The 20,448-nt window shown below is 30.4% G+C and overlaps 4 protein-coding genes across 6 annotated transcripts; all 4 read right to left on the bottom strand.

The window, feature by feature from the left end:
* Positions 1-3,718: 3,718 nt before the first annotated feature.
* On the bottom strand, positions 3,719-6,241 carry LOC17886822 (WAT1-related protein At3g28130). The gene is made up of 8 exons (XM_006291339.2): positions 6,047-6,241; positions 6,004-6,005; positions 5,901-5,966; positions 5,642-5,755; positions 4,442-4,688; positions 4,185-4,346; positions 3,942-4,090; positions 3,719-3,842 (listed from the first exon to the last, which is right to left on the bottom strand). The coding sequence occupies exons 1-8, from the start codon at positions 6,239-6,241 to the stop codon at positions 3,719-3,721; spliced, it is 1,059 nt and encodes a 352-aa protein (XP_006291401.1).
* A 517-nt stretch (positions 6,242-6,758) lies between these two features.
* On the bottom strand, positions 6,759-10,099 carry LOC17886614 (WAT1-related protein At3g28100). The gene is made up of 7 exons (XM_006291216.2): positions 9,832-10,099; positions 9,668-9,736; positions 9,434-9,547; positions 8,314-8,563; positions 7,320-7,481; positions 7,090-7,238; positions 6,759-7,012 (listed from the first exon to the last, which is right to left on the bottom strand). The coding sequence occupies exons 1-7, from the start codon at positions 10,026-10,028 to the stop codon at positions 6,871-6,873; spliced, it is 1,083 nt and encodes a 360-aa protein (XP_006291278.2). The 5' UTR covers positions 10,029-10,099; the 3' UTR covers positions 6,759-6,870.
* Positions 10,100-13,093: 2,994 nt separating this feature from the next.
* LOC111830732 (WAT1-related protein At3g28070-like) lies at positions 13,094-15,294 on the bottom strand. 2 transcript variants are annotated; one of them, XM_023783434.1, is made up of 7 exons: positions 15,073-15,294; positions 14,906-14,971; positions 14,669-14,782; positions 13,896-14,145; positions 13,666-13,827; positions 13,429-13,577; positions 13,094-13,333 (listed from the first exon to the last, which is right to left on the bottom strand). In XM_023783434.1, the coding sequence occupies exons 1-7, from the start codon at positions 15,267-15,269 to the stop codon at positions 13,195-13,197; spliced, it is 1,077 nt and encodes a 358-aa protein (XP_023639202.1). In that variant the 5' UTR covers positions 15,270-15,294; the 3' UTR covers positions 13,094-13,194. The 2 variants fall into 2 exon arrangements, with proteins under 2 accessions (XP_023639202.1, XP_023639203.1); XM_023783435.1 differs by lacking the exons at positions 13,094-13,333; positions 13,429-13,577 and having other exon boundaries at positions 13,673-13,799.
* Positions 15,295-15,882: 588 nt separating this feature from the next.
* LOC17887209 (WAT1-related protein At3g28070) lies at positions 15,883-17,748 on the bottom strand. 2 transcript variants are annotated; one of them, XM_023782846.1, is made up of 7 exons: positions 17,518-17,748; positions 17,349-17,414; positions 17,133-17,246; positions 16,737-16,974; positions 16,435-16,596; positions 16,194-16,342; positions 15,883-16,087 (listed from the first exon to the last, which is right to left on the bottom strand). In XM_023782846.1, the coding sequence occupies exons 1-7, from the start codon at positions 17,712-17,714 to the stop codon at positions 15,949-15,951; spliced, it is 1,065 nt and encodes a 354-aa protein (XP_023638614.1). In that variant the 5' UTR covers positions 17,715-17,748; the 3' UTR covers positions 15,883-15,948. The 2 variants fall into 2 exon arrangements, with proteins under 2 accessions (XP_023638614.1, XP_023638615.1); XM_023782847.1 differs by having other exon boundaries at positions 17,349-17,437; positions 17,518-17,615.
* Positions 17,749-20,448: the final 2,700 nt, after the last annotated feature.

Below are 20,448 nucleotides of genomic sequence, written 5' to 3'. Positions count from 1 at the left end.
GAAGAGGAAGGGAAAGTAATTAAAATGATTTTGAGAGTATTAAACTATTAATTACATAAATGACAATATTTTTGCTTACAAATATGTTTTTATATGACTTTTTTTTTTAATTGGATCAAAGTTTATATATGACTTATTATCAGCAAAACATATACTATAGAAAAAGATAAGAGTGAAAAAGGGGTTTTAGAGGAAATTTAAATCTTTGTTTTATTAATTGTGCAAATTTGTATGGATCCGAAATATTATTTTGATGTTTGAATGTTTTTTTTTTGGGAAAACATGATTATTATTATTTATTAGTCTATCAAATGCCCACACATTTTAGATTAAACAAATCTGCATATTACTATTATTGGAATCTATTTTGTAAAGTAACTTTTAGTGACCTAATATATTAGTAGAAATTTAAATATTATTATCTATATATTTAATTTATTAAATTTAAAATATTATAAGCATATGAGACATGATAAATTGGCAGAACGTTTTGGATCGATATTAATATAAATTCAAAATATTATTAACTTAGCGCTATAACACGAGTTAACCATGTATTTTGTTAATTTTTCTGTTTTGGAATAGATGATTTTTAAAGCAAATGCACATATATGAAGAAGTAATTAAAATTTTGCTTACTTTTAGATAAAAACATCTTATTGCTTATATAAACACAATTCAACCAAAGAAAAAAATAATTTGTATAATGCAAATGGTTAAAACCAATAAAATTATAATTAATTTTTCATAAATCTGTAAGAAAATCATTTATTTTTGAAAGAAAAATAAGACAAAAAAATCATCTATTCCATAATAGAGGTAGTATTTTGTTAAAATTAACCATCAATACTCTGATACTTGAATACTAGACATATCGAATCAATTTAATTTAGTTAAGTTGTATGAAAGAAAAATTTGTTCTGCTGTATACAATGTGTTAAATTAAATTTTATAATTATATCAATAATATATATACTCTACTAGTCTTCAATGAAAACATGTGTAGCTTTGTCACCATTGCAATTGGATTGTGCATTTGATCTAAGACGTGTAGGAAAGTAACACATGTCATGAGAATCTTGTCCTTAGTATTTTCGTATATATGGATGCATCATTTGTAAGAGCGTTTTTTTTTTGTTGTTGAACATAATTGTACATTCATACAAAAAAATATATCTTTATTGACTTTTGTTTTTTGCAAAAAAAAATTAAAAATTTGACTTTTGTTTATATTTCTAGTAAACTAGAATAATATCTTTCGAGTGTTAGGTTACTATAAATGATGTAATAAACTATAACTATAATTATTAAACTATGAACTTCTAACTTAAAACCAGTCGTTAATTAGTGGACATGCGCATATATTTTATATATTGTCATGATTTTTGTCCGGCTTCTTATGTAGGGCATTATACTAATGCGTTCCTTTGAGAAGATGACTAGCTCTTCTAGCAATAAATCTTGGTATTTTTGGACAAAGATCAGTAGATCAAATTTGGCTCAGACTAGGTCCTATTGGACAATGCATAAATTAGGCTCTGATAGCATAAATTTTAAAGCAATTGGCTTAGTGAAGAGATGCAAATATCTTATATATTGTCATGATCTTTATCCAGCTTCTAATGTGGGACATTATATACCTAATATGCTTTTCAAGATGATGGATCTTTTAGCTATATATTTAAGTATTCAAACAGGGATTGGTTGACCAAATTTAGGTTTTCTTTTTTTTTTTTTTTTTTTTTTTTTTTTTGTGCAAACATATTCTTCAACCAAATTTAGGTTTTCTATTTTACATTTAGGATATAGTTTTGAAGGGGTATGATTTAGTATTTGGAGTTTAGGGTTTAAAATTTAGTTATTTTGTATATAGAAAATGTATTATGAACAAGAAAGAATATTTTTATACAAAACAAAATAGAAAAATAATATTTCTACAAATTTCCCAAAGGAAATAACTTAGAGACATAATTAAATTAGTAATTACTTGGATATATGAACCACTATAGTAGCAAAGTGCTCAAGTGGAATTCCTAATTTAATAACGATGTTTGTGACTTGTGATTTTGCGAAGTTGAAAGAGTCGCGCTCATGAAAAATAGAGTTGAGCAGAGCCATCTTAAGAGCTAATGACTCATTTTGACACCTCCTAATCATAACACACACAAATTTCTCGATTATAACAAGGTCTTTTATAATATTGAAACATTAAGAGTAAAAAACTTTGGGAAATAGAAATTTTACTGTCATGTTCCGATTTAGGTAAATTCTTAAACCATGCCACCAATATTTATACATTATATCATATCACTACAAATACAAATAAATTATCAATCATGATTTCAACTGAACATCTTGGTTTTCTATAACTTCATAATTTTTAATTTAAAAAATAATAAATTTAAGGAACGTAGAGATTGAAAAGACGATTACATAGATGATAGTATGTATAGTCAAGACTAAACCATAATCTTTATTATTAACGATTTCACTTTCACCTTTTCTTTTCTTTTCTTAATATTCAAAAATCACCAATGGGACAAAAATGACATAATAAGAAATTACAAATGGTCAATGATCTAAACTCTAGAGAAGTTGAAATAGAATAGACAACGAGAATGTGAAAAAATTTAGAAAATATGTTCATTATATTTATAATTTTGATTTTTTTTTTCCAGAAAAATTTAGAAATCTATGCGTCATTATTAAATCAATTATACCTTTTTTCTTAGTTTGATTGCTTATCTTTTTAAAATGATGTTTAAAAGAAAACAAAATACTAATGTCGCAAGATGGAGTGCTGACGAGTATAAATTGAAATGTTTTGATTGACTAATTTATAACTATGTGTCATCTTCATGTTGTCACGCAGGAGAAGAGCACATTATAATTAATTGTTAATGAGTTGTCAATAATTACTGCAAAAGGATGACCATAAATTACCTGTTGGTTAGGTTTTCAGTGCTGATATTGTGAACTTTCTTTTCTTGTATCATTGGATGATTGATTTCAGTTATGCTATTTACTTTGTATATATATCGTATCGAGATATGATTTTATAATTACATAACTGCTATTAACTCAACAATTAAAACATGTACAAAACATGAACAAAGGAGGATGTAAAGCATATGGAGAGAACATGTGTTTAATCATGAATATGACGCGAGTTACTCCAAAACTTCCTTAGTGGCTTTTACGGTTGAATTCATGAATATAACTGTTGTTTGTGTTTAATCAGCCAACAAAATGAGCTGCTTTTACTGTAGCATAATCATGCATATGGTCTCAAAATCGATGTTTTGTCATATATAATTATATATTGTATCATGTTTATGTTGATAAAATTTTAAAAATCTATTTGATCTTAGTAGATATATGAAGATGGACACAAATTATTCATGCTCTGATTTCATTCTAGTGCATTGCTTATGTTTTTTGTTTGTATCATTCTAGTGTAGTCTTGAAATGGTAAAGTTAAATATCCTTTTTACTCACAAAAATTCGTAATCAACTTTTTTACATGTTCATAGTATCTAAAAACATTTGTTCGTAACTTGTATATATATATATATTTATTTATATATGAGTAACAAAAAGAAAATTGTTTAATTACAAGCTATTTATATAATTTTATTGTTACCAATTGAGTGATTTTAATCTCAATTAATATAAACACACTAAATTCGATCATAATTAATAATCATCTTTTCCAATATTATGTTTTTATTAGAAGATGAGCTTCTTCTGATGAAAGCAACAAAAATTGTGTCTTCTCTTCTTCTGCCTTTCCCCATATAACACTGTAAAACCCTAATGATATCAAAATCCCTCCGACCAAACTGCAACATTAACCACAAAACAAGAAACCTTAGACATATATGTTTGGTTTTGCTTTTATCACATACAAGTGCATGTGTCTGAAGATTAATAATGTATACCTTCCGAGGTAAAAAGAATCACCAAGAAAAATCGCTCCCATAATCACTGCTATTAAGATCGATAAAGGTCTGAATATAGCTAAGTAAACAGGTCCTTTGTTACATACAGCCCAAAGATGAATCGTGTAATATCCTGAATTAAATATCCCCTGAAAAAAAAAAGTTACATATATAAACCATTCTATGATCGAAACACAAAGTTAAAAATATAAAGATATATATATATATATATTTTTTAAATACCCCAACAACTATGCAAACCATTGTAATGTCAAAATGAATAATCCATAAGCTCGGATTGTTCTTTTCTGCTACGATTCCGAACAATGGCGTGAAGATTGAAGCAATAAGAAAATAGACGAAAGAGACAGTAACTGGTTCTGGATATGTCTTCATTATGTGTGCCTGTCCAAATCAACATATATCTACTATTAAAGTTATGACTAAATTAATATATTTCTCTATGTATATGTGTAACTAGATAACTAATATTGTATTACTTGAAGTATGAAGGCAACAGGAATAAGTGTGTCCTTGATGGCTAAAAGACAACCACCGATGATCCAATCGGAGTTTGAGGATGCTAACGGCGGAAGAAGCTGACGGAGTTGTGGAAACGACGGAGAAGACGGGGCGAAGAGGCGGTGGCCATGGTAGAGAACCACCACAAGTGCACCAACTAGTGAAACTATTGTCCCAACTATTTTGGCTACACTACTCCTTTCATTGAAAGATGCTTTCTCCATTCTATTTTTTTTTTTCACAAATTGAAAACATGAAAATAAAACTAATTAAATAGTTTGCTAATGGGTTAAAATGATCCTTTTAATTATTGAGCTGACAATTTTAAAGATTGCTATTAAAAATGAAATTTGTAGTAGTATGCTCTTTTTTTTTGGGATTATGTAATCAATAATGAAAAGATCTTTTAATTAACGTTTGGTTGGAAAAAATGAAATATGTAATAAAATATGACACGTTATTATATAAAAACCCTTAATTTTTTTAAAATTTATTATATAGTATATTTTCTTACCGTAAGACCATCCTTAATGTAGTAGTTTAGGTGTTCTTAACTTAAATGCATGCTAAGAGCCTATTAAGAGACTAACAATAATATTTATAGATCCCACGTTTATAAATAATATATTTATAAATGGTGTATTAAAATCTTCACATAAACTTTTCATTAACGAACCCACCAAAAACTATAAACGTTAAGTTGTACTTGATTTATATATTTGTAAATGTAATTACATATCTATTTTAACGTTAGAACCATAGAACTACATACTGTAAATGACCTTTGACTACGAGTCTCATTTAAATATATATGTACGTACGTACCAGTTTCTCCAACGACAGCTAAAACATTGTCATTACAATTATATAGTTACACTTAAAAACCAAATTTAATAAGGGTCCATTTGCTATAAAAGAATGTCACATGTGGTACTAACTCAGTAAATAATGGAAGACATAACTCTATGTGGCTCCATGTGTCCCAATGTTCATAGTTATACACTACAATGCCAAGAGTATAGTTTCAGCCACTACCACTACAACTGAATACTTCAATGTTGACTATTGTGGTTCTTTTATATATACACATTTTTATTTTAATGGGTAGAAAATTGTTGATATTATTAATGAACCACTACATAATTGTTAAAAAAAGAAACAGAAGGACAAAATAAAACCTGAAGATAATGGCGAGGATAAAGGTAATAGCAGGATTGATATTGCTAATGGCTGAAGCTAAGGTTGGGCTGCTGTATTCGATGCCAATGAATCCTATGATTAGATACGTTGATCTGCTCATGTATATTTATATTTAGCAAAATGTTTAATTAACTATATATTAGTATATTTGAAATAGCTTTAGTAAAAATATATATAGGAAAATAATGACATACTCAAAATTTTTAAGAAGAATACAAGTAATGTAGTTGGCTTTACCCTAGCAACCCAAGAACTCCTATTTTACAAAGTATTGAGAAGCTTAGTGGAGGAAGTGATCTTGATCTGCAAAAACAAATACATAAATCATGCAATAAAAAACTTCTGATAAAACAAGAAACAAGCAAATATAATTATTTAGAAACCATGTAATAGAAGATGTAAGGAACAAGAAGAACAAAAGAGCCAATGAGATAAGAATAGATTAGGTAGGTATAAGAACTAAGTCCTTTTGAAGTTGCTGCTTTGAATAGAGTATTCATCGCAACGTTTCCGGTTTCGGTAGCCAACATTGCCGTCATTAACATGGCGTCTCTCCGGTGGAGACTAACGGAGGCCATTATCGGAGAGTTCAAGAGATAGAAAGCTTAATCTGTGGAATGACTTATATATGAAAGCATAGTTCTTTTTAAAATTTATTGCGTTTGTCTTTGGGACCAAAATGATAAATTCGGACAAAGAAGTTATTAAATTTTAGTAGACCTTGATTACTACCATCTGGTTTCTCCTAGTTTTATGTGAAATGGTACTTTGAATAATTTAAACTTTTGTCAAATTTTTTATCACTTATAATACAAGAAAACAATATTGTTCCCGACGGAATTCCTGATGGATAATTATCTGTCGAGAATTTTCGATAAATTCTCGACCGATAAAGTACGAGATTTGGACCGTTGTAATTTGTCGGAAATTCTCGACCGATAAAGGACGAAATTTGGACCGTCATAATTTTTCGGTAATGCATCGGGAGGTTTATATCTTACTAGTAATGAAGTGGCTTTTTTAATCATTTTCTGTTTTTTCAGCATATTACATAACCCATGTCTTCTCTTCAGTTGCTGACATGTGAGAGAAGGATGAGAGGAGTTAGCAATACGTAATTCAATAATAGAATGCATTTACACATTACCCAAAAGTGTAACTAAGAGTTACAAGTAAATCTCTTCTTGGATCTAGTTTCATTATAGTTTCAAATTTGGTCAGTGTATCCATCCAATAGAGGAGTGGTCTTCTCCTTTTCCGAAACTAAAAACAACTGATCCTTGTCTTCGTTTGCTTTGCCCCACATCACAGCGTAAAACCCCATTGTTATCAAAACTCCTCCGATCAAACTGTAAAATGTAGCAAAAATAATCAAAACATTTTGTTTTACAAAATCATTTATGAAGATTAATATTGATTCACCTACCATCCAAGATAGAGAGAATCATTGAGAAAAACCGCGCTCATAACCACTGCGATTAAGATCGACAAAGGCTTAAATATCGCTAAGTACAAAGGTCCTTTGTGACGTACTGTCCATGAATGAATCACATAATATACTGAAGTTATTATAGCCTGAAAAATTTCATAAAAGGCTATGTTTAAGATCACAATGACATAAATTTGGTAAACAAATTTTAAAAATATATAACATACCATAGTTACAATTGTTATCAAAGTAATATCGAATCGAATGATCCAAACACTTGGATTGTTTTTTTCGACTACTAGTCCAATCATCGTGGTCACGACGGAAACACATACAGTGTAGAGAAAGGAGACTCTAAATGCTGCTGGATATTCACTCATAATTTTTGCCTGTCCAAAATCATTATATAGAATTAAACATTGAAATGTTTTATGTATAATCATAACCCTGAATCTTCCATGATCAGTACGCATGACCAAACTCTAATCCTGATAATCCAGACTATAGAGTTGAAAGAAAATGGTAAAGAATTAAAAGATATATCTCTGGCCATAAGATTTTGTCATATGAATCGCCTCTAGTAGCGAAGAAAAGACTACTGATCAGACATAAGCTACCTTTATTCGGGAAATATGAGACTAATTAATAATGGGATTCTAACAGATTTTGCCATTTTCTAGGACAAATTTTACGAATGTGCCATTTTTGCTAAAATTTTTTTATGGATTTGCCATTTTTGAAATTTTTAAAAATGTTCATTTTTTCATTTTTGTTTTTGCTAAAAGATGTATTTTATAGTAAATACTAAACCTAAAGACAATTAGAGCCGACTAAAAACTCAAACATAACGAGTTTAATAATATTTTTCTAATCTGAAAAATGGCAAATCCAAAAATATGGTACGGAAAAATAGCAAATTAATAAATGATTCATTAGTAAATAAGAGAGTTGAATAAATAAAAATTAGATAATAGTTAAGAGAGTTGAATAAATAGAAAATAGTTGAATTTGCCATTTTTCAAGATTTTTAAACACAAACTTAATACATTATTATTGTGTTTTTTGCTTTCATATTTTCTTAGACTTTAGTATTTGTTATGAAGTATTTTAGCGAAAAAAAGAAATCAAATGTATACAGATCTTAACGTGACCAAAAATATCAAATCTAAAATATTTGAAGAAAATGGGAGATTTTAAAAATAAAGAGTGACTGATTGATACCTGAAGAATGAAAGAAACAGAAACGAAGATGTCTCTTATAGTTAGAAGAGCTCCTCCAATAAGCCAATCAGAGTTTGAAGACGACAACAACGATGGAGAAAGCTGACCAAACTTCACATACGGCAACGAAGATGCCACAAAGACAGGTGGACCGTGGTAGAGAACCACCACAAGTGCGCCTAGTAATGACAATAACGTTCCCATCACTTTGGCTACACTGCTTTTTTCTTTGAATGATACTTTTTCCATTCTTTTTATTTTCACAAATTAACCAAAATAAAAAAAGTGTTACATTATATTCCAAAACAATGAAAGATGAATTGATACGCATCTAGTTGAGTAATGCAACCAAGTTGTGTGATTCAGAAAACGTTTATATGCAAACCCTTTTATGGTTTAGCTCATTTGTCACATATATGTCACATTCTGATGATTCCTAATTAATGTCTTTCCACTAAATACGTGTGCAATCAGCTTTACTCGGATTGAACTAGATATATACAATGCGAAAATTAGACTGTAATGTTAGATATTCTTGGATGCTAAATAGAAGAGACCAAACTTTTTATATTCTATGTTTACTTCCAAATATAGAGATACAAATTGGGTACAAGTACAACCACAAAAAATCTCTAAAAATGTACATGGAAAAAGTTTTAAAATTCAATATGTGTTAGTAGACCATTTTTTTTTTTTTTGAATTTAGCTCATTTATTTTGCTATAGGCTAAATCGCCTATGATAATGTTATATATTGTTTTGGAATTAGATATTATTATTTAACGTTTTAAATATGAGTTTTGTGCAAATAAAACGTTCAGATCGTCAATTTTTGCAGCTCTACCCTCCATATCCAAAAAATGCAAACCAATCCTACTAAGTCATTTACAAGATAACTTAAAATATATAGTTTAAAAGATGTATTTAATAACATATTTTATATATTAGTATTCATATAAATTTTTACAAACTATTTTATAATCATAATTATTTATTTTAAAATAATTTCTTGTTATCGTAGTATATGGAAAAAATGTTAATAGATGGAATAGTCTGTTCTAAAAATAATCTGACATCTGCAAATATGATTGAAAAAAACAAAAGAAAAAAAACTAAAAAACCTGAAGATAACAGCGAGGATGAAGGTAAGAGCAGGAGTGATATTGCTAATGGCAGAAGCTAAGGTTGGGTTGCTGTATTTGATGCCTATATATCCGGTGATCACATACATTGATCTGTTTATTTTTATTTTTTTTTGTTCAAGCCAAAAGAAAACAAAAACAGATATCAGCAACACTAAAAGAACTTAAATTTCATATTTAAAATTTGAAAAAAATTGTGTTATTTGAATTTACCCTAGCAATCCAAGAAGTCCTATTTTACTAAGTATTGAGAAAGTTAGTGGAGGAAGTGATCTTGATGACCTGTAAACAAACAAAAAAACATACAAGTTAAACGAATTCAATAGAGAAAACAACTTGGTATGAAATGTTTTCAAAGATTAAAAGTTATTAGAAACCTTTTGGAGAAGACAAAAGAAGGAAGAAGAAGAAGAGAAGCAAGAAGATAAGAGTAGCCGAGGAAAGCATAAAGATTAAGTCCCTTTGAAGTTGCAACTTTAAAGAGAGTACTTATTCCGACCAAGCCGGTTTCGACAGCCAGCATCGCCGTCAAGAACACGGCCTCTCTCCTCCAGAGACTTAATGTTCCGGCCATCTTTTGAAATGAGAGAAAGGTTGGTGTGCAAATGTGTGTTATCTCTTTTTTGTTGCATTTTTGATCTAATAAACTAATAAAGGACCAGAACTGTCTTTGGCTACAATAATTGAAATTTTTCTTGACTTTATACTATTCCCTATTTGAAAGTCCTTTCAAAGGACCACTAGAGAAAATATATGCAATCTCATATCATGAATTTAATACTTATCTTAAAGCTGAAAAAATAAAACAATAAGAGAAAATATTACCACTTTAAGCTTTTCATATGTTCGAAAGGACCTAAGGAAAAATGTAAAAAAAAAAGTTTATTCTAATAATTTATTTATGAATGTTGTAAATATACGGACAAAAAATAATCTATAAGGTTATAATATATATACACTTTTTCTTTTCGGCTACTAGGTTCACAGAGACTTAGAGAAAGTATCAAAAATATGGTATTTGTTAACTATTAGTCTTAATCAGTAATATATATATATATATATATATATATATATATTTGGTTATTCTAAAAGCCTAACTTTATCAAAATCCCTCCAACCAAACTGCAAAATAAAGAACAAAATCAAAGATGAGTAGATGTTTTCATTTTTGTTTTGTTTATGTGTATGAAGATTAAATGATTCATGTACCATCCAAGGTAGAGAGAATCGTTGAGAAAAATCGAACCCATAACCACTGCTATTAGAATAGACAAAGGTTTAAATATCGCTATAAGTACACTGGTCCTTTGTGTCGTACTGTCCATGAATGAATCACATAGTATACTGATGTTATTATTGCCTAAAACATTGCATAAAGAAACCTATGTTTAAAATGAAATATAGAATATTTTGTTACAAAAATAAAAAAATCTAAAATGTACAGTATATAACATATCACAGTTAAAATGTATAAAAAGAAACAAAGATGCCTTGTATGGTTAGAATAGCTCCTCCGATGAACCAATCAGAGTTTGAAGATGACAACAACGGTGGAGAAAGCTGGCGGAGTTTACATACGACGGCGAAGATGCGACGAAGACACACGTGCTGTTTTTGTTTTAATTAAAAATTATGTGTTAATTATATTTTTAAAGCTCTGATTATTTTTTTTGCATTTCCGTTTATAAAGCATCTTAATCAAATTTTATTTGTTAATTTTAGACATAAAAGCAAAAAACAAAACCACAATTGGTTATTTTACGAGTACACTTCACATTTATAGAATTTTTACATGATTAATAATTCAAAACTTTTGAAGTTTTTTGTTTGTATTTTCCTTTTTAACTGCATTTGATCGACCACTTACAAACTGACATGTGTTCGTCTCGTAGGCTTAAAAAATTAGCTCTTATTTAAGATACATTTCTTATCAATTATCGTCATTTACAATTTAATTTTAATCATAAAAATATTTAAAAAACCACTAAGAGAGGTGTATTCAAAATAGAATTTTAAGAGATTGAACCATTGCATCCAGGACCTTTCTATCATCTCTTCTCTAAAAAATTATTGCTGGTTTATATCTTTGGTTTAGCTAAGTACAGAAAGGGTATATATACTTTGTATACATTTCATTTTACACTTAAGCTTTGTAATACTCTTTTACATTAATAAGAAAGTTTGTTAGGAGCTTCACTTTACTCTTTCATCGTCTTCTCCGATCTCAAGTTCCGGTGTATCAGCAACTTCAATATGGTATCAGAGCAGTGCATTTCTTTCTTCCGCTTTGACTGATATCAATACCTATGGTTCCAAACCTGCACCTAAGGAAAGATATGGGAACAGCTTTGCCAAATCCAACATCATACAGAGAATTGATTGGACGATTGCTCTATCTCACCATTACAAGGCCAGATATCACATTTGCAGTACACCAACTCAGTCAATTCATCTCTGCTCCATCTGACATACATTTACAAGCAACACATAAGGTACTGAGGTATATCAAAAATAATCCTGGACAGGGACTGATGTACTCAGTAAATTCAGAGCTCTGTTTAAATGCTTTTTCTGATGCGGATTGGGGTACTTGCAAAAACACAAGAAGATCTATTACTGGAATTTGCATATACTTAGGTTCTTCTTTAATATCCTGGAAGTCTAAGAAACAGGGAGTTGCTAGTCGAAGCAGCACTGAATCTGAGTATCGAAGCATGGCACAAGCTACTTGTGAGATTATTTTGTTACAACAGAGGGATCTACATATCAAGGTCACTTGCACTGCTAAACTGTTTTGTGACAACAAGTCTGCCATGCATATTGCTAACAATCCAGTGTTTCACGAGAGGACGAAACATATAGAAATTGATTGTCACACAGTGATGGATCAACTCAAGGCAGGAAATCTGAAGACCCTACATGTCTCTACTGATAATCAGCATGCTGACATATTGACCAGACCATTGCATCCAGGACCTTTCTATCATATCCTCTCTAAGATGTCACTTTCAAGTCTTTACCTTCCCAAACCAGACAGTTTGAAGCTAAAGACTTGAGGGGGGGGGGGGGAGGGGGGGTGTATTAGAATACTTGGTTATCTGAACCGGTTATTGCTGGTTTATATCTTTGGTTTAGCTAAGTATAGAAAGGGTATATATACTCTGTATACATTTCATTTTACACTTAAGCTTTGTAATACTCTTTTACATTAATAAGAAAGTTTGTTACGAGCTTCACTTTACTCTTTCATGGTCTTCTCCGATCTCAAGTTCTGGTGTATCAGAAACTTCAATACAATGTTAGTTTGGTATTTTCATGGATTAGGACAAACGGTGTAAAAGAAATATATATGATGGTTATAGTGTTAATTGGTATACATATCATTAGTGTAAGTCACTATTGTCTATACATATTGGAAATTTGCGATGTGTGATAATGTTTTGATCTATACTTGGTTTTAGCTATCTATCATTTTCCCAAAAGAATATGAATTTAAGCTTTTCATATGTTCCGAAAGTGCCAAAGAGAAATGTTAACTCGTTGTTTGATATAAGAACCTTTTTTAATTTATGAATGTTGGAGTAGAAGGAAAAAAAGAATCTAAAAGATACACATTTTTTTCTACTAGGTTCATAGACTTATAATTTTTTTTATAAATATGGTCTTTGTTGTTGAAAGAACAAAGTACTTTAAAACAGTATTTGGTAATTAGTAGTCTATTTCCTTATTTCTTTTTTTTTTTAAACTTGGTCGTTCTTGCTGTTCAATAGAAGAGGGGCAAAATCTTTGTCTGAAAATGATAGCAACTTCTTGTCTTCATTTGCTTTGCCCCACATCACAGCGTAAAATCCTAACGTTATCAAAAATCCTCCAATCAAACTGCAAAATGAAGCACAAATTCAAAGATGAGTATATTTTTTTTTTCTGTTAATAGATATGTCTATGAATGCTACTTAAACTAATGATTCATGTACCATCCAAGATAGAGAGAATCGTTGAGAAAAATCGATCCCATTACTACTGCTATAAGAATAGATAACGGTTTAAATATCGCTAAGTACAAAGGTCCTTTGTGTCGTACTGTCCATGAATGAATCACATAGCTTACTGAAGTTATTATTGCCTGAAACATTGCATAAAGAAACCTATGTTAAAATGAAATATAGAGTATTTTGATGATTATCTTTTTTTCCGAAATGTATATAACATACCAAAGTTACAATTGATATCAAAGTAATATCGAAACAAATGATCCAAACGCTTGGACTGTTCATTTCGACTACTAGTCCAATCGCGATGGTCACGAATGAAACACATATAGTGTAGAGAATGGAGACTGTGAATGCTGCTGGATATTCACTCATTATATGTGCCTGTCCAAAAAAACATTCATCATTTTCATATATGTTTAGAAATTATTTTTACCTAGAAAAAGTTGTACCTGTAGAATGAAGGAAATAGAAACAAAGATGCATTGTATGGTTAGAATAGCTCCTCCGATGAGCCAATCAGAGTTTGAAGATGACAACAACGGTGGAAATAGCTGACGGGAGGTTAGATACGACGGCGAAGATGCGACGAAGACACGTGGACCGTGGTAGAGAACCACCACAAGTGCGCCTATTAGTGACAGTATCGTCCCCATCAGTTTGGCTACACTGCTCCTTTCTTTGAATGTTACCTTTTCCATCCTTTATTCAAAAAAATTGACATTTGTTGTTGATTACGTTTTATTCCAAAAGAAATGGTTAACCAATTGAAGATTATTTACCAAAATACTTATAAACGTCTACTATCTACACCAAATATAACAAATTAATACTAACTATTTCATAACATAAGCCTGTTTAAAAAAAAAAAAAAACTATTTCATAGCATTTTACCTAATACGAACAAAACTGCGTAAGACGTTATTCAGTGAGGTAAAAATGTTATTAAGTACGTGAATTATTATCACCTATATGTTATTCTAATATATACATTTTAATTTATCAAATGACTTTACATTTGTATCATATAAACGTATGATCTTTATACAATTTATTAATTTATAGAGATTATTAATCTATCGAGTATTAATTCATAGAGGTTTTATTGTACATTACTATATAGCGCAAGTTTATTAAGCAAATTAAGGCAGAGTTTTTGTTACAATGTCGACTCCTTGGTTAGAATAAATCTTCAAAACCTCATGCTTAAGAGAGAAAAAAAAACCTGAAGATAATAGCGAGGATGAAGGTAAGAGCAGGAACAATATTGCTTATGGCGGAGGCTAAGGTTGGGTTGCTGTATTCGATGCCTATGCATCCTGTAATCAAATACATTGATCTGTTCTTTTAAAAAAGAAAAACCAAAAAAAACCAGCCAAAAGATTACATATTAGCAACAATTTAGAGGATGATAATTTCGTACTAAATATTTGGAAGAAGGAATGGTTTCTTTAGATATTACCCTAAAAATCCAAGAAGTCCAATCTTAGAGAGTATTGTGATACTTAGTGGAGGAAGTGATCTTGACCTGAAAATATAAAACAAACGAAACAAACAAATTTAATAAAAGCTATACACAACATATGGTTTATGAATGGTCTTAATAAAGATTTTAAAGTTATTAAGAACCTGTTGGTGAAGAAAAGAGAAGGAAGAAGGAGAAGAGAAGCAAGAAGATAAGAATAGCCGATGAAAGGGTAAATTTTGAGTCCCTTTGAAGTTGCTACTTTAAAAAGTGTAGTTATTCCAACGGAGGCGGTTTCCGTCGCGAGCATTGTCGTCAAGAACACGGCCTCTCTCCGCCATAGACTTACTGTTCCGGCCATTATTGGAAATGGTAGAAAGGTTTGGTGTGTATATGTGAGTCTTTGATTTATTATCCCTTTCTTTGCTTTTGTGGGTCAAATAGTTTTCGTTTCTTGACTTTATTATAACTTTGTAAGATTCCCTATTCTTTGCGCATATGTACTTAAAACACCTCCGCCAAAACTTTGATCATATAATTTAGTAAATTTGCGATGTGTGACAATTTTGTGATACTGTATGTATATACTTGGTGTAGCTATCTACCATTTTCCCAAAAGAATATCAACTTAAGCTTTTAATATGTTCCAAAGGAGGCAAGGAAAAATGTTAACTTATTGTTTGATATATGAACCTATTCAGGGCCGGCCCAAGTAATTTGGATGCTTAAAGCAAAAAAAAAAAAAAAAAATTACCATTCCATCGAATAAGTTAAAAAAGAAAACTACAAAAAATCTATTTTTCAAGTTTCAAAGCGAGTAACTGTTACACAACTTTGCATAAACCACTGCGCCATAGTAACTTTTCTCAAAATGATGCCCTTAAATAATTTTATATTAATTTGCTGCCTAATAGCTCCGGGCCGGACCTGAACCTATTTATGAATGTTGGAGTTATTAGGTTCGTAGAATTAAGAAATTTTTATAAATTTGGTATTTGTTTTTGAACTAACAAAGTATTTAAAAACAAATCTTTTTTTTTTCAAACTTGGTCGTTCTTGCAGTTCAATAGAAGAGGGGTTCTCTCTTTTTCTGAAAATGATAGCAACTTCTTGTCTTCATTTGCTTTGCCCCACATCACAGCGTAAAAGCCTAACGTTATCAAAACTCCTCCAATCAAACTGCAAAAAGAAGCACAAAATCGAAGATGAGTAGATGTTTTTGTTTGTTTGTTAATAGATATGTGTATGAAGGCTACTTAGAGTAATGATTTCACAATTCACATACCATCCAAGATAGAGAGAATCGTTGAGAAAAATCGACCCCATAACCACGGCTATTAAAATAGACAAAGGCTTAAATATCGCTAAGTACACTGGTCCTTTGTGTCGTACTGTCCATGAATGAATCACATAGTATACTGATGTTATTATTGCCTGAAACATTGCATAAAGAAACCTATGTTTAAAATGAAATATAGAGTATTTTGTTACAAAAAAAAAAAAAATCTAAAATGTATATAACATACCACAGTTAGAATTGTTATCAAAGTAATATCGAAATGGATGATCCAAACGCTTGGATTGTTCTTTTCGACTACTAGTCCAATCGCGGTGGTCATGAATGAAACACATACAGTGTAGAGAATCGAGACAGTGAATGCTGCTGGATATTCACTCATTATATGTGCCTGTCCAAAAATCATATAAATATATCTTATAACAATGCTAGCTAGACTTGGCCTTGATTCGAAGTAAGTATAAGTCATAGAGGTTATTAGGTTAATCTCTATTGCGTTCAATATATCATTATGCAAGTTTAAAAGCCTACCTGTAGAATGAACGAAATAGAGATGAAGATGACTTGTATGGTTAGAAGAGCTCCTCCGATGAGCCAATCAGAGTTTGAAGATGACAACAACGGTGGAGGAAGCTGACGGGAGTTTACATGCGGCGCAAAGACACGTGGACCGTGGTAAAAAATCACAACAAGTGCACCCATCACTGACAAGATTGTCCCCATAACTTTGGCTACACTGCTCCTCTCTTTGAATGATACTTTCTCCATCCTTTATATCAAAAGAGTTGACATTTATCGTGTCACATTTTATTCCAAAAGAAATAATTATATGCATTTATTATATTCATGCAAACGTCCTTGTTAGATTTGGACCACGAGATTGTACATGTAATATCTTAAATGATCAGAAAAAAAAAAAACACAAACCTAAAGATGACGGCGAGGATGAAGGTAAGAGCAGGAGTGATATTGCTAATGGCTGAAGCTAAAGTTGGGTTACTGTATTCGATGCCTATGTATCCTGTAATCACATACATTGATCTGTTTTTTTTTTTTTTTGCCAAGCCAAAACTCATATATTAGCAGAACTTTAGTGGATGATAATTTCATATTACATGTTGGAATGATTTGGAAATTACGTACCCTAGAAATCCAAGAAGTCCAATCTTGCATAGTATTGAGAGACTTAGTGGAGGAAGTGATCTTGACCTGAAAATATAAAACAAAAAAATCTAAAATAATACAAATTAAATAAAATCGATACAAAAGAATGGTTATGAAGTGTCTTTGTAAAGGTTAAAGTTATTAAAACCTGTTGGTGAAAAAAAAAGAAGGAAGAAGGAGAAGAGAAGCAAGAAGATAAGAATAGCCAAGGAAAGGGTAAATGTTGAGTCCCTTTGAAGTTGCTACTTTAAACAATGTACTCATTCCAACGACGCTGATTTCGACCGCGAGCATCGCCGACAAGAACATGGCCTCTCTCCGCCAGAGACTTAGTGTTCCGGCCATTATTGGAAATGGTAGAAAGGTTTGGTGTTTGAAATGTAATGTGAGTCTTTGATTTGTTATCCCTTTGTTTGCTTTTCTTTTATGGGTCCAATAATTGTCGTTTCTTGAAATGGCGGCAATGTAGTGTAGAAAGGACCACTAGAGATTGATAGTTAGATACAACGGACTAAAATACACAAAGACCAAAATTATAGACACATTATAATCATGGAGGAAGTAATTTTAAAGAATTCTAAAGAATATTTTTGCTCTCAAGTGAGCAGCTGGTGGGTACTAAGACCATATCTAATGTATTTCTCTATTTTTTCCTCTAAAATAGAGAAATTCTATAATAGAGGTGAGTTTTACTCCAACGTATTCCTCTATTATTTCCTCTAAAACAGCATATTCCATATAGATTCTATTTTATTTTAGTAGTAGTACCTTTTATTTATAATATATCCAAATAAACCTATTTTCTTTAACTTGTATGAAATCTTCATAAAATGATAATTATTTCAATTAAATATTTATTATTCAAAAAATACGTTGGATCGTATCAAAGTAATCTAACATACTAAATTTATATTTAATCTTTAGAATTAGTGTATTTTTTTCCACAAATAATTATTATAAAATGAATGAAAACTTAGAATTTGTTATTTATAAGACTGTATATATATATATATATATATATATATATGTTTGAGTTGCAAATGTTAATCTCAAATTTTAGAATAAATATTTATAATATCAAAACCTATATTAATTTTAGTCATAAATAATAAAAAGTGAAAAGTTAAAGGACTACTTTATAAAAGAAAAATCCAACTCTATAATAGAGGAAACAATAGAGATCCTCTATATATATAGAGGAAAAAATAGAAATATCTATTATAGAGGTGAGAATAGAGATGGGTTGGAGCAAATTTTACTCTAAAATAGAGTTTAGATGTAAAAAGTGGATCACCGTCGTATTTTAGAACACTGCATGCTTAGGGATAAGTAGAGAGAGATGTAAGAAGGTTTGGTTCCGAAGCTAAGAAGGTATTTAAAACATTTGTTTCAAATTTAATGGAATTTTGAATCATTGTGCTGAATTTATTTCTCTTTGTACTTCGTTATTATTTATTGTAGTATCCCCTCTTTTGGTTAACACCAATTTATTAAAAGGGAGAAACAAAATGCATGTTCTTTATGTATTAAACTAATAAAAGTGCTTACACAACCACATAGTATTTAAAGTTGCACTATATGTTTAAATATATCTTATCATATGTCTTGTGATTGATCATAACATAAAGCTCACAATATGGTTGTTGCCGGCAATTCCAAGAATGAGTTAGTTCAAATAATTACAACTCTTCGATCCTAACCACCACTATGCCGTTGAACATTGGAATAGGCTAAACTAAAGAATGCACAAGAGACTGAAACGCATATGTTGTGGGAATTCTGAGGGATGCAAAATGTTTAGAGGATGCCGGTTCGAATAACGCTGGGATGATACCATATAACATGCTCTGGTTTCGGACCTAAGGGGATGTATGGGCTTTGGCCCAAAACCTGTTCGATTGTTCAAAAAAATTATGAGGGATATTCTCTCATTATATGCAACTACCACCACAAAATAATGTTAATAGATATTAAAACATTATCTAAAGTAGTTCCATCATATTAAAAAATAGGTATAAGTATAACCAAAGTATACCTGATGATATAAGAGACGGCGATGAGTGTGTACTCCAGCGCTAAATGACCTCCACCAATGACACAATTAGTATTCTGCGGTGATGATGGAGGTGGCGTAATTATGGTTATGCCTGGGAAAATACCCGAATCTAAAAATCCAAACCGAACATGGTGTAAAATATCCGAGCTGAATCCAATCCAGACACTAAAAAATATCTGACCAGTTCTTATTTTTTAAACCCAAAACCCCGAATCTGAATCAAACAAGAACCGAAACAGAATAGATACCCAAAATATCAGAAATGTTATGCAAATATTAATTTAGTTTTTTTATATCATTCTACAAAATTTAGGAGGATTTTTAAGATATACCTAAGTTTAAAATTGCTATCAACGGCATGCAATATAATAGTTTTAATCTACATGAAACATGACACAAGACAACATGAACATGCATTAACATCCCTTTTTCATACAAAAAAATCAATATTAACACAAACCACTACGATATATCATGGTTGACATTAGGGATACTAACTAGGGTTTGTCGGTCCAATCCGGCCCTCTATATTTAAAGTTCGTCTCTGAATGAACCCTAACTCTTTTTGAGCCCTGAAAATTTATATAATAGGGTTGAGCTCTGTTTAGCCATTTCTAACCCTATAATTAGTATAATATAAAAAAAATTGCAATAACTAATGTGATTTTAGAATCTATCACAATTTATAAATCCTCATAAAAATCCAATCCCCGATAATTAAAAAACAAACAGTAAGCATAATGAGATTCAAACCCGAGTAACCAAACTTAATTTTGCATCTTTGGCGGAAAAATATTTATTTAGTTTATGGCAAGAAAATATGATTTTACGTTTTTGACAAAGAAATCTAATTTTTCGGTTTTTACGAGAAAATGTAATTTTGCTTTTTTGGCGGGAAAATATTCTTTTTAGTTTATGGCGAGAAAATGTGATTTTACTTTTTTGATAAGAAAATGTAATTTTGCGGTTTTTTCAGGAATATATATATATATATATATATATATATATATTATTAGTTTGTTT

The sequence above is a fragment of the Capsella rubella genome, unplaced genomic scaffold, assembly GCF_000375325.1.
Source record: "Capsella rubella cultivar Monte Gargano unplaced genomic scaffold, Caprub1_0 scaffold_5, whole genome shotgun sequence".
NCBI lineage: Eukaryota > Viridiplantae > Streptophyta > Magnoliopsida > Brassicales > Brassicaceae > Capsella > Capsella rubella.
The sequence above is the reverse complement of the archived record's forward strand: the minus strand, read 5'-3'. Positions and strand labels throughout refer to the sequence as shown.

Bases quoted from the DNA above. Each gene is read 5' to 3' on its own strand.
- LOC17886822 (XM_006291339.2), bottom strand. From the start codon at position 6,241: ATGGCCTCCGTTAGTCTCCACCGGAGAGACGCCATGTTAATGACGGCA. The intron at 4,689-5,641 runs GTTTTATTTTGT...AAAAAAAAATAG, and splicing joins ATCCTCGCCATTATCTTCAG to AATGGAGAAAGCATCTTTCA. The intron at 4,091-4,184 runs GTATTTAAAAAA...TTTTTTTTTCAG, and splicing joins TGGTTTGCATAGTTGTTGGG to GGGATATTTAATTCAGGATA.
- LOC17886614 (XM_006291216.2), bottom strand. From the start codon at position 10,028: ATGGCCGGAACATTAAGTCTCTGGAGGAGAGAGGCCGTGTTCTTGACG. The intron at 7,482-8,313 runs GTATCAATCAGT...GATTTTGGACAG, and splicing joins CTGTTTCTTTCATTCTTCAG to GCAAAAATTATGAGTGAATA. The intron at 7,013-7,089 runs GTAGGTGAATCA...TACATTTTACAG, and splicing joins GATTCTCTCTATCTTGGATG to TTTGATCGGAGGAGTTTTGA.
- LOC111830732 (XM_023783434.1), bottom strand. From the start codon at position 15,269: ATGGCCGGAACAGTAAGTCTATGGCGGAGAGAGGCCGTGTTCTTGACG. The intron at 13,578-13,665 runs GTATGTTATATA...GCAATGTTTCAG, and splicing joins TGATATCAATTGTAACTTTG to GCAATAATAACTTCAGTAAG. The intron at 13,334-13,428 runs GTACATGAATCA...TTCATTTTGCAG, and splicing joins GATTCTCTCTATCTTGGATG to TTTGATTGGAGGATTTTTGA.
- LOC17887209 (XM_023782846.1), bottom strand. From the start codon at position 17,714: ATGGCCGGAACACTAAGTCTCTGGCGGAGAGAGGCCATGTTCTTGTCG. The intron at 16,975-17,132 runs GTTTGTGTTTTT...TTTGATATAAAG, and splicing joins ATCCTCGCCGTCATCTTTAG to GATGGAGAAAGTATCATTCA. The intron at 16,088-16,193 runs GTATGTGAATTG...TTCTTTTTGCAG, and splicing joins GATTCTCTCTATCTTGGATG to TTTGATTGGAGGAGTTTTGA.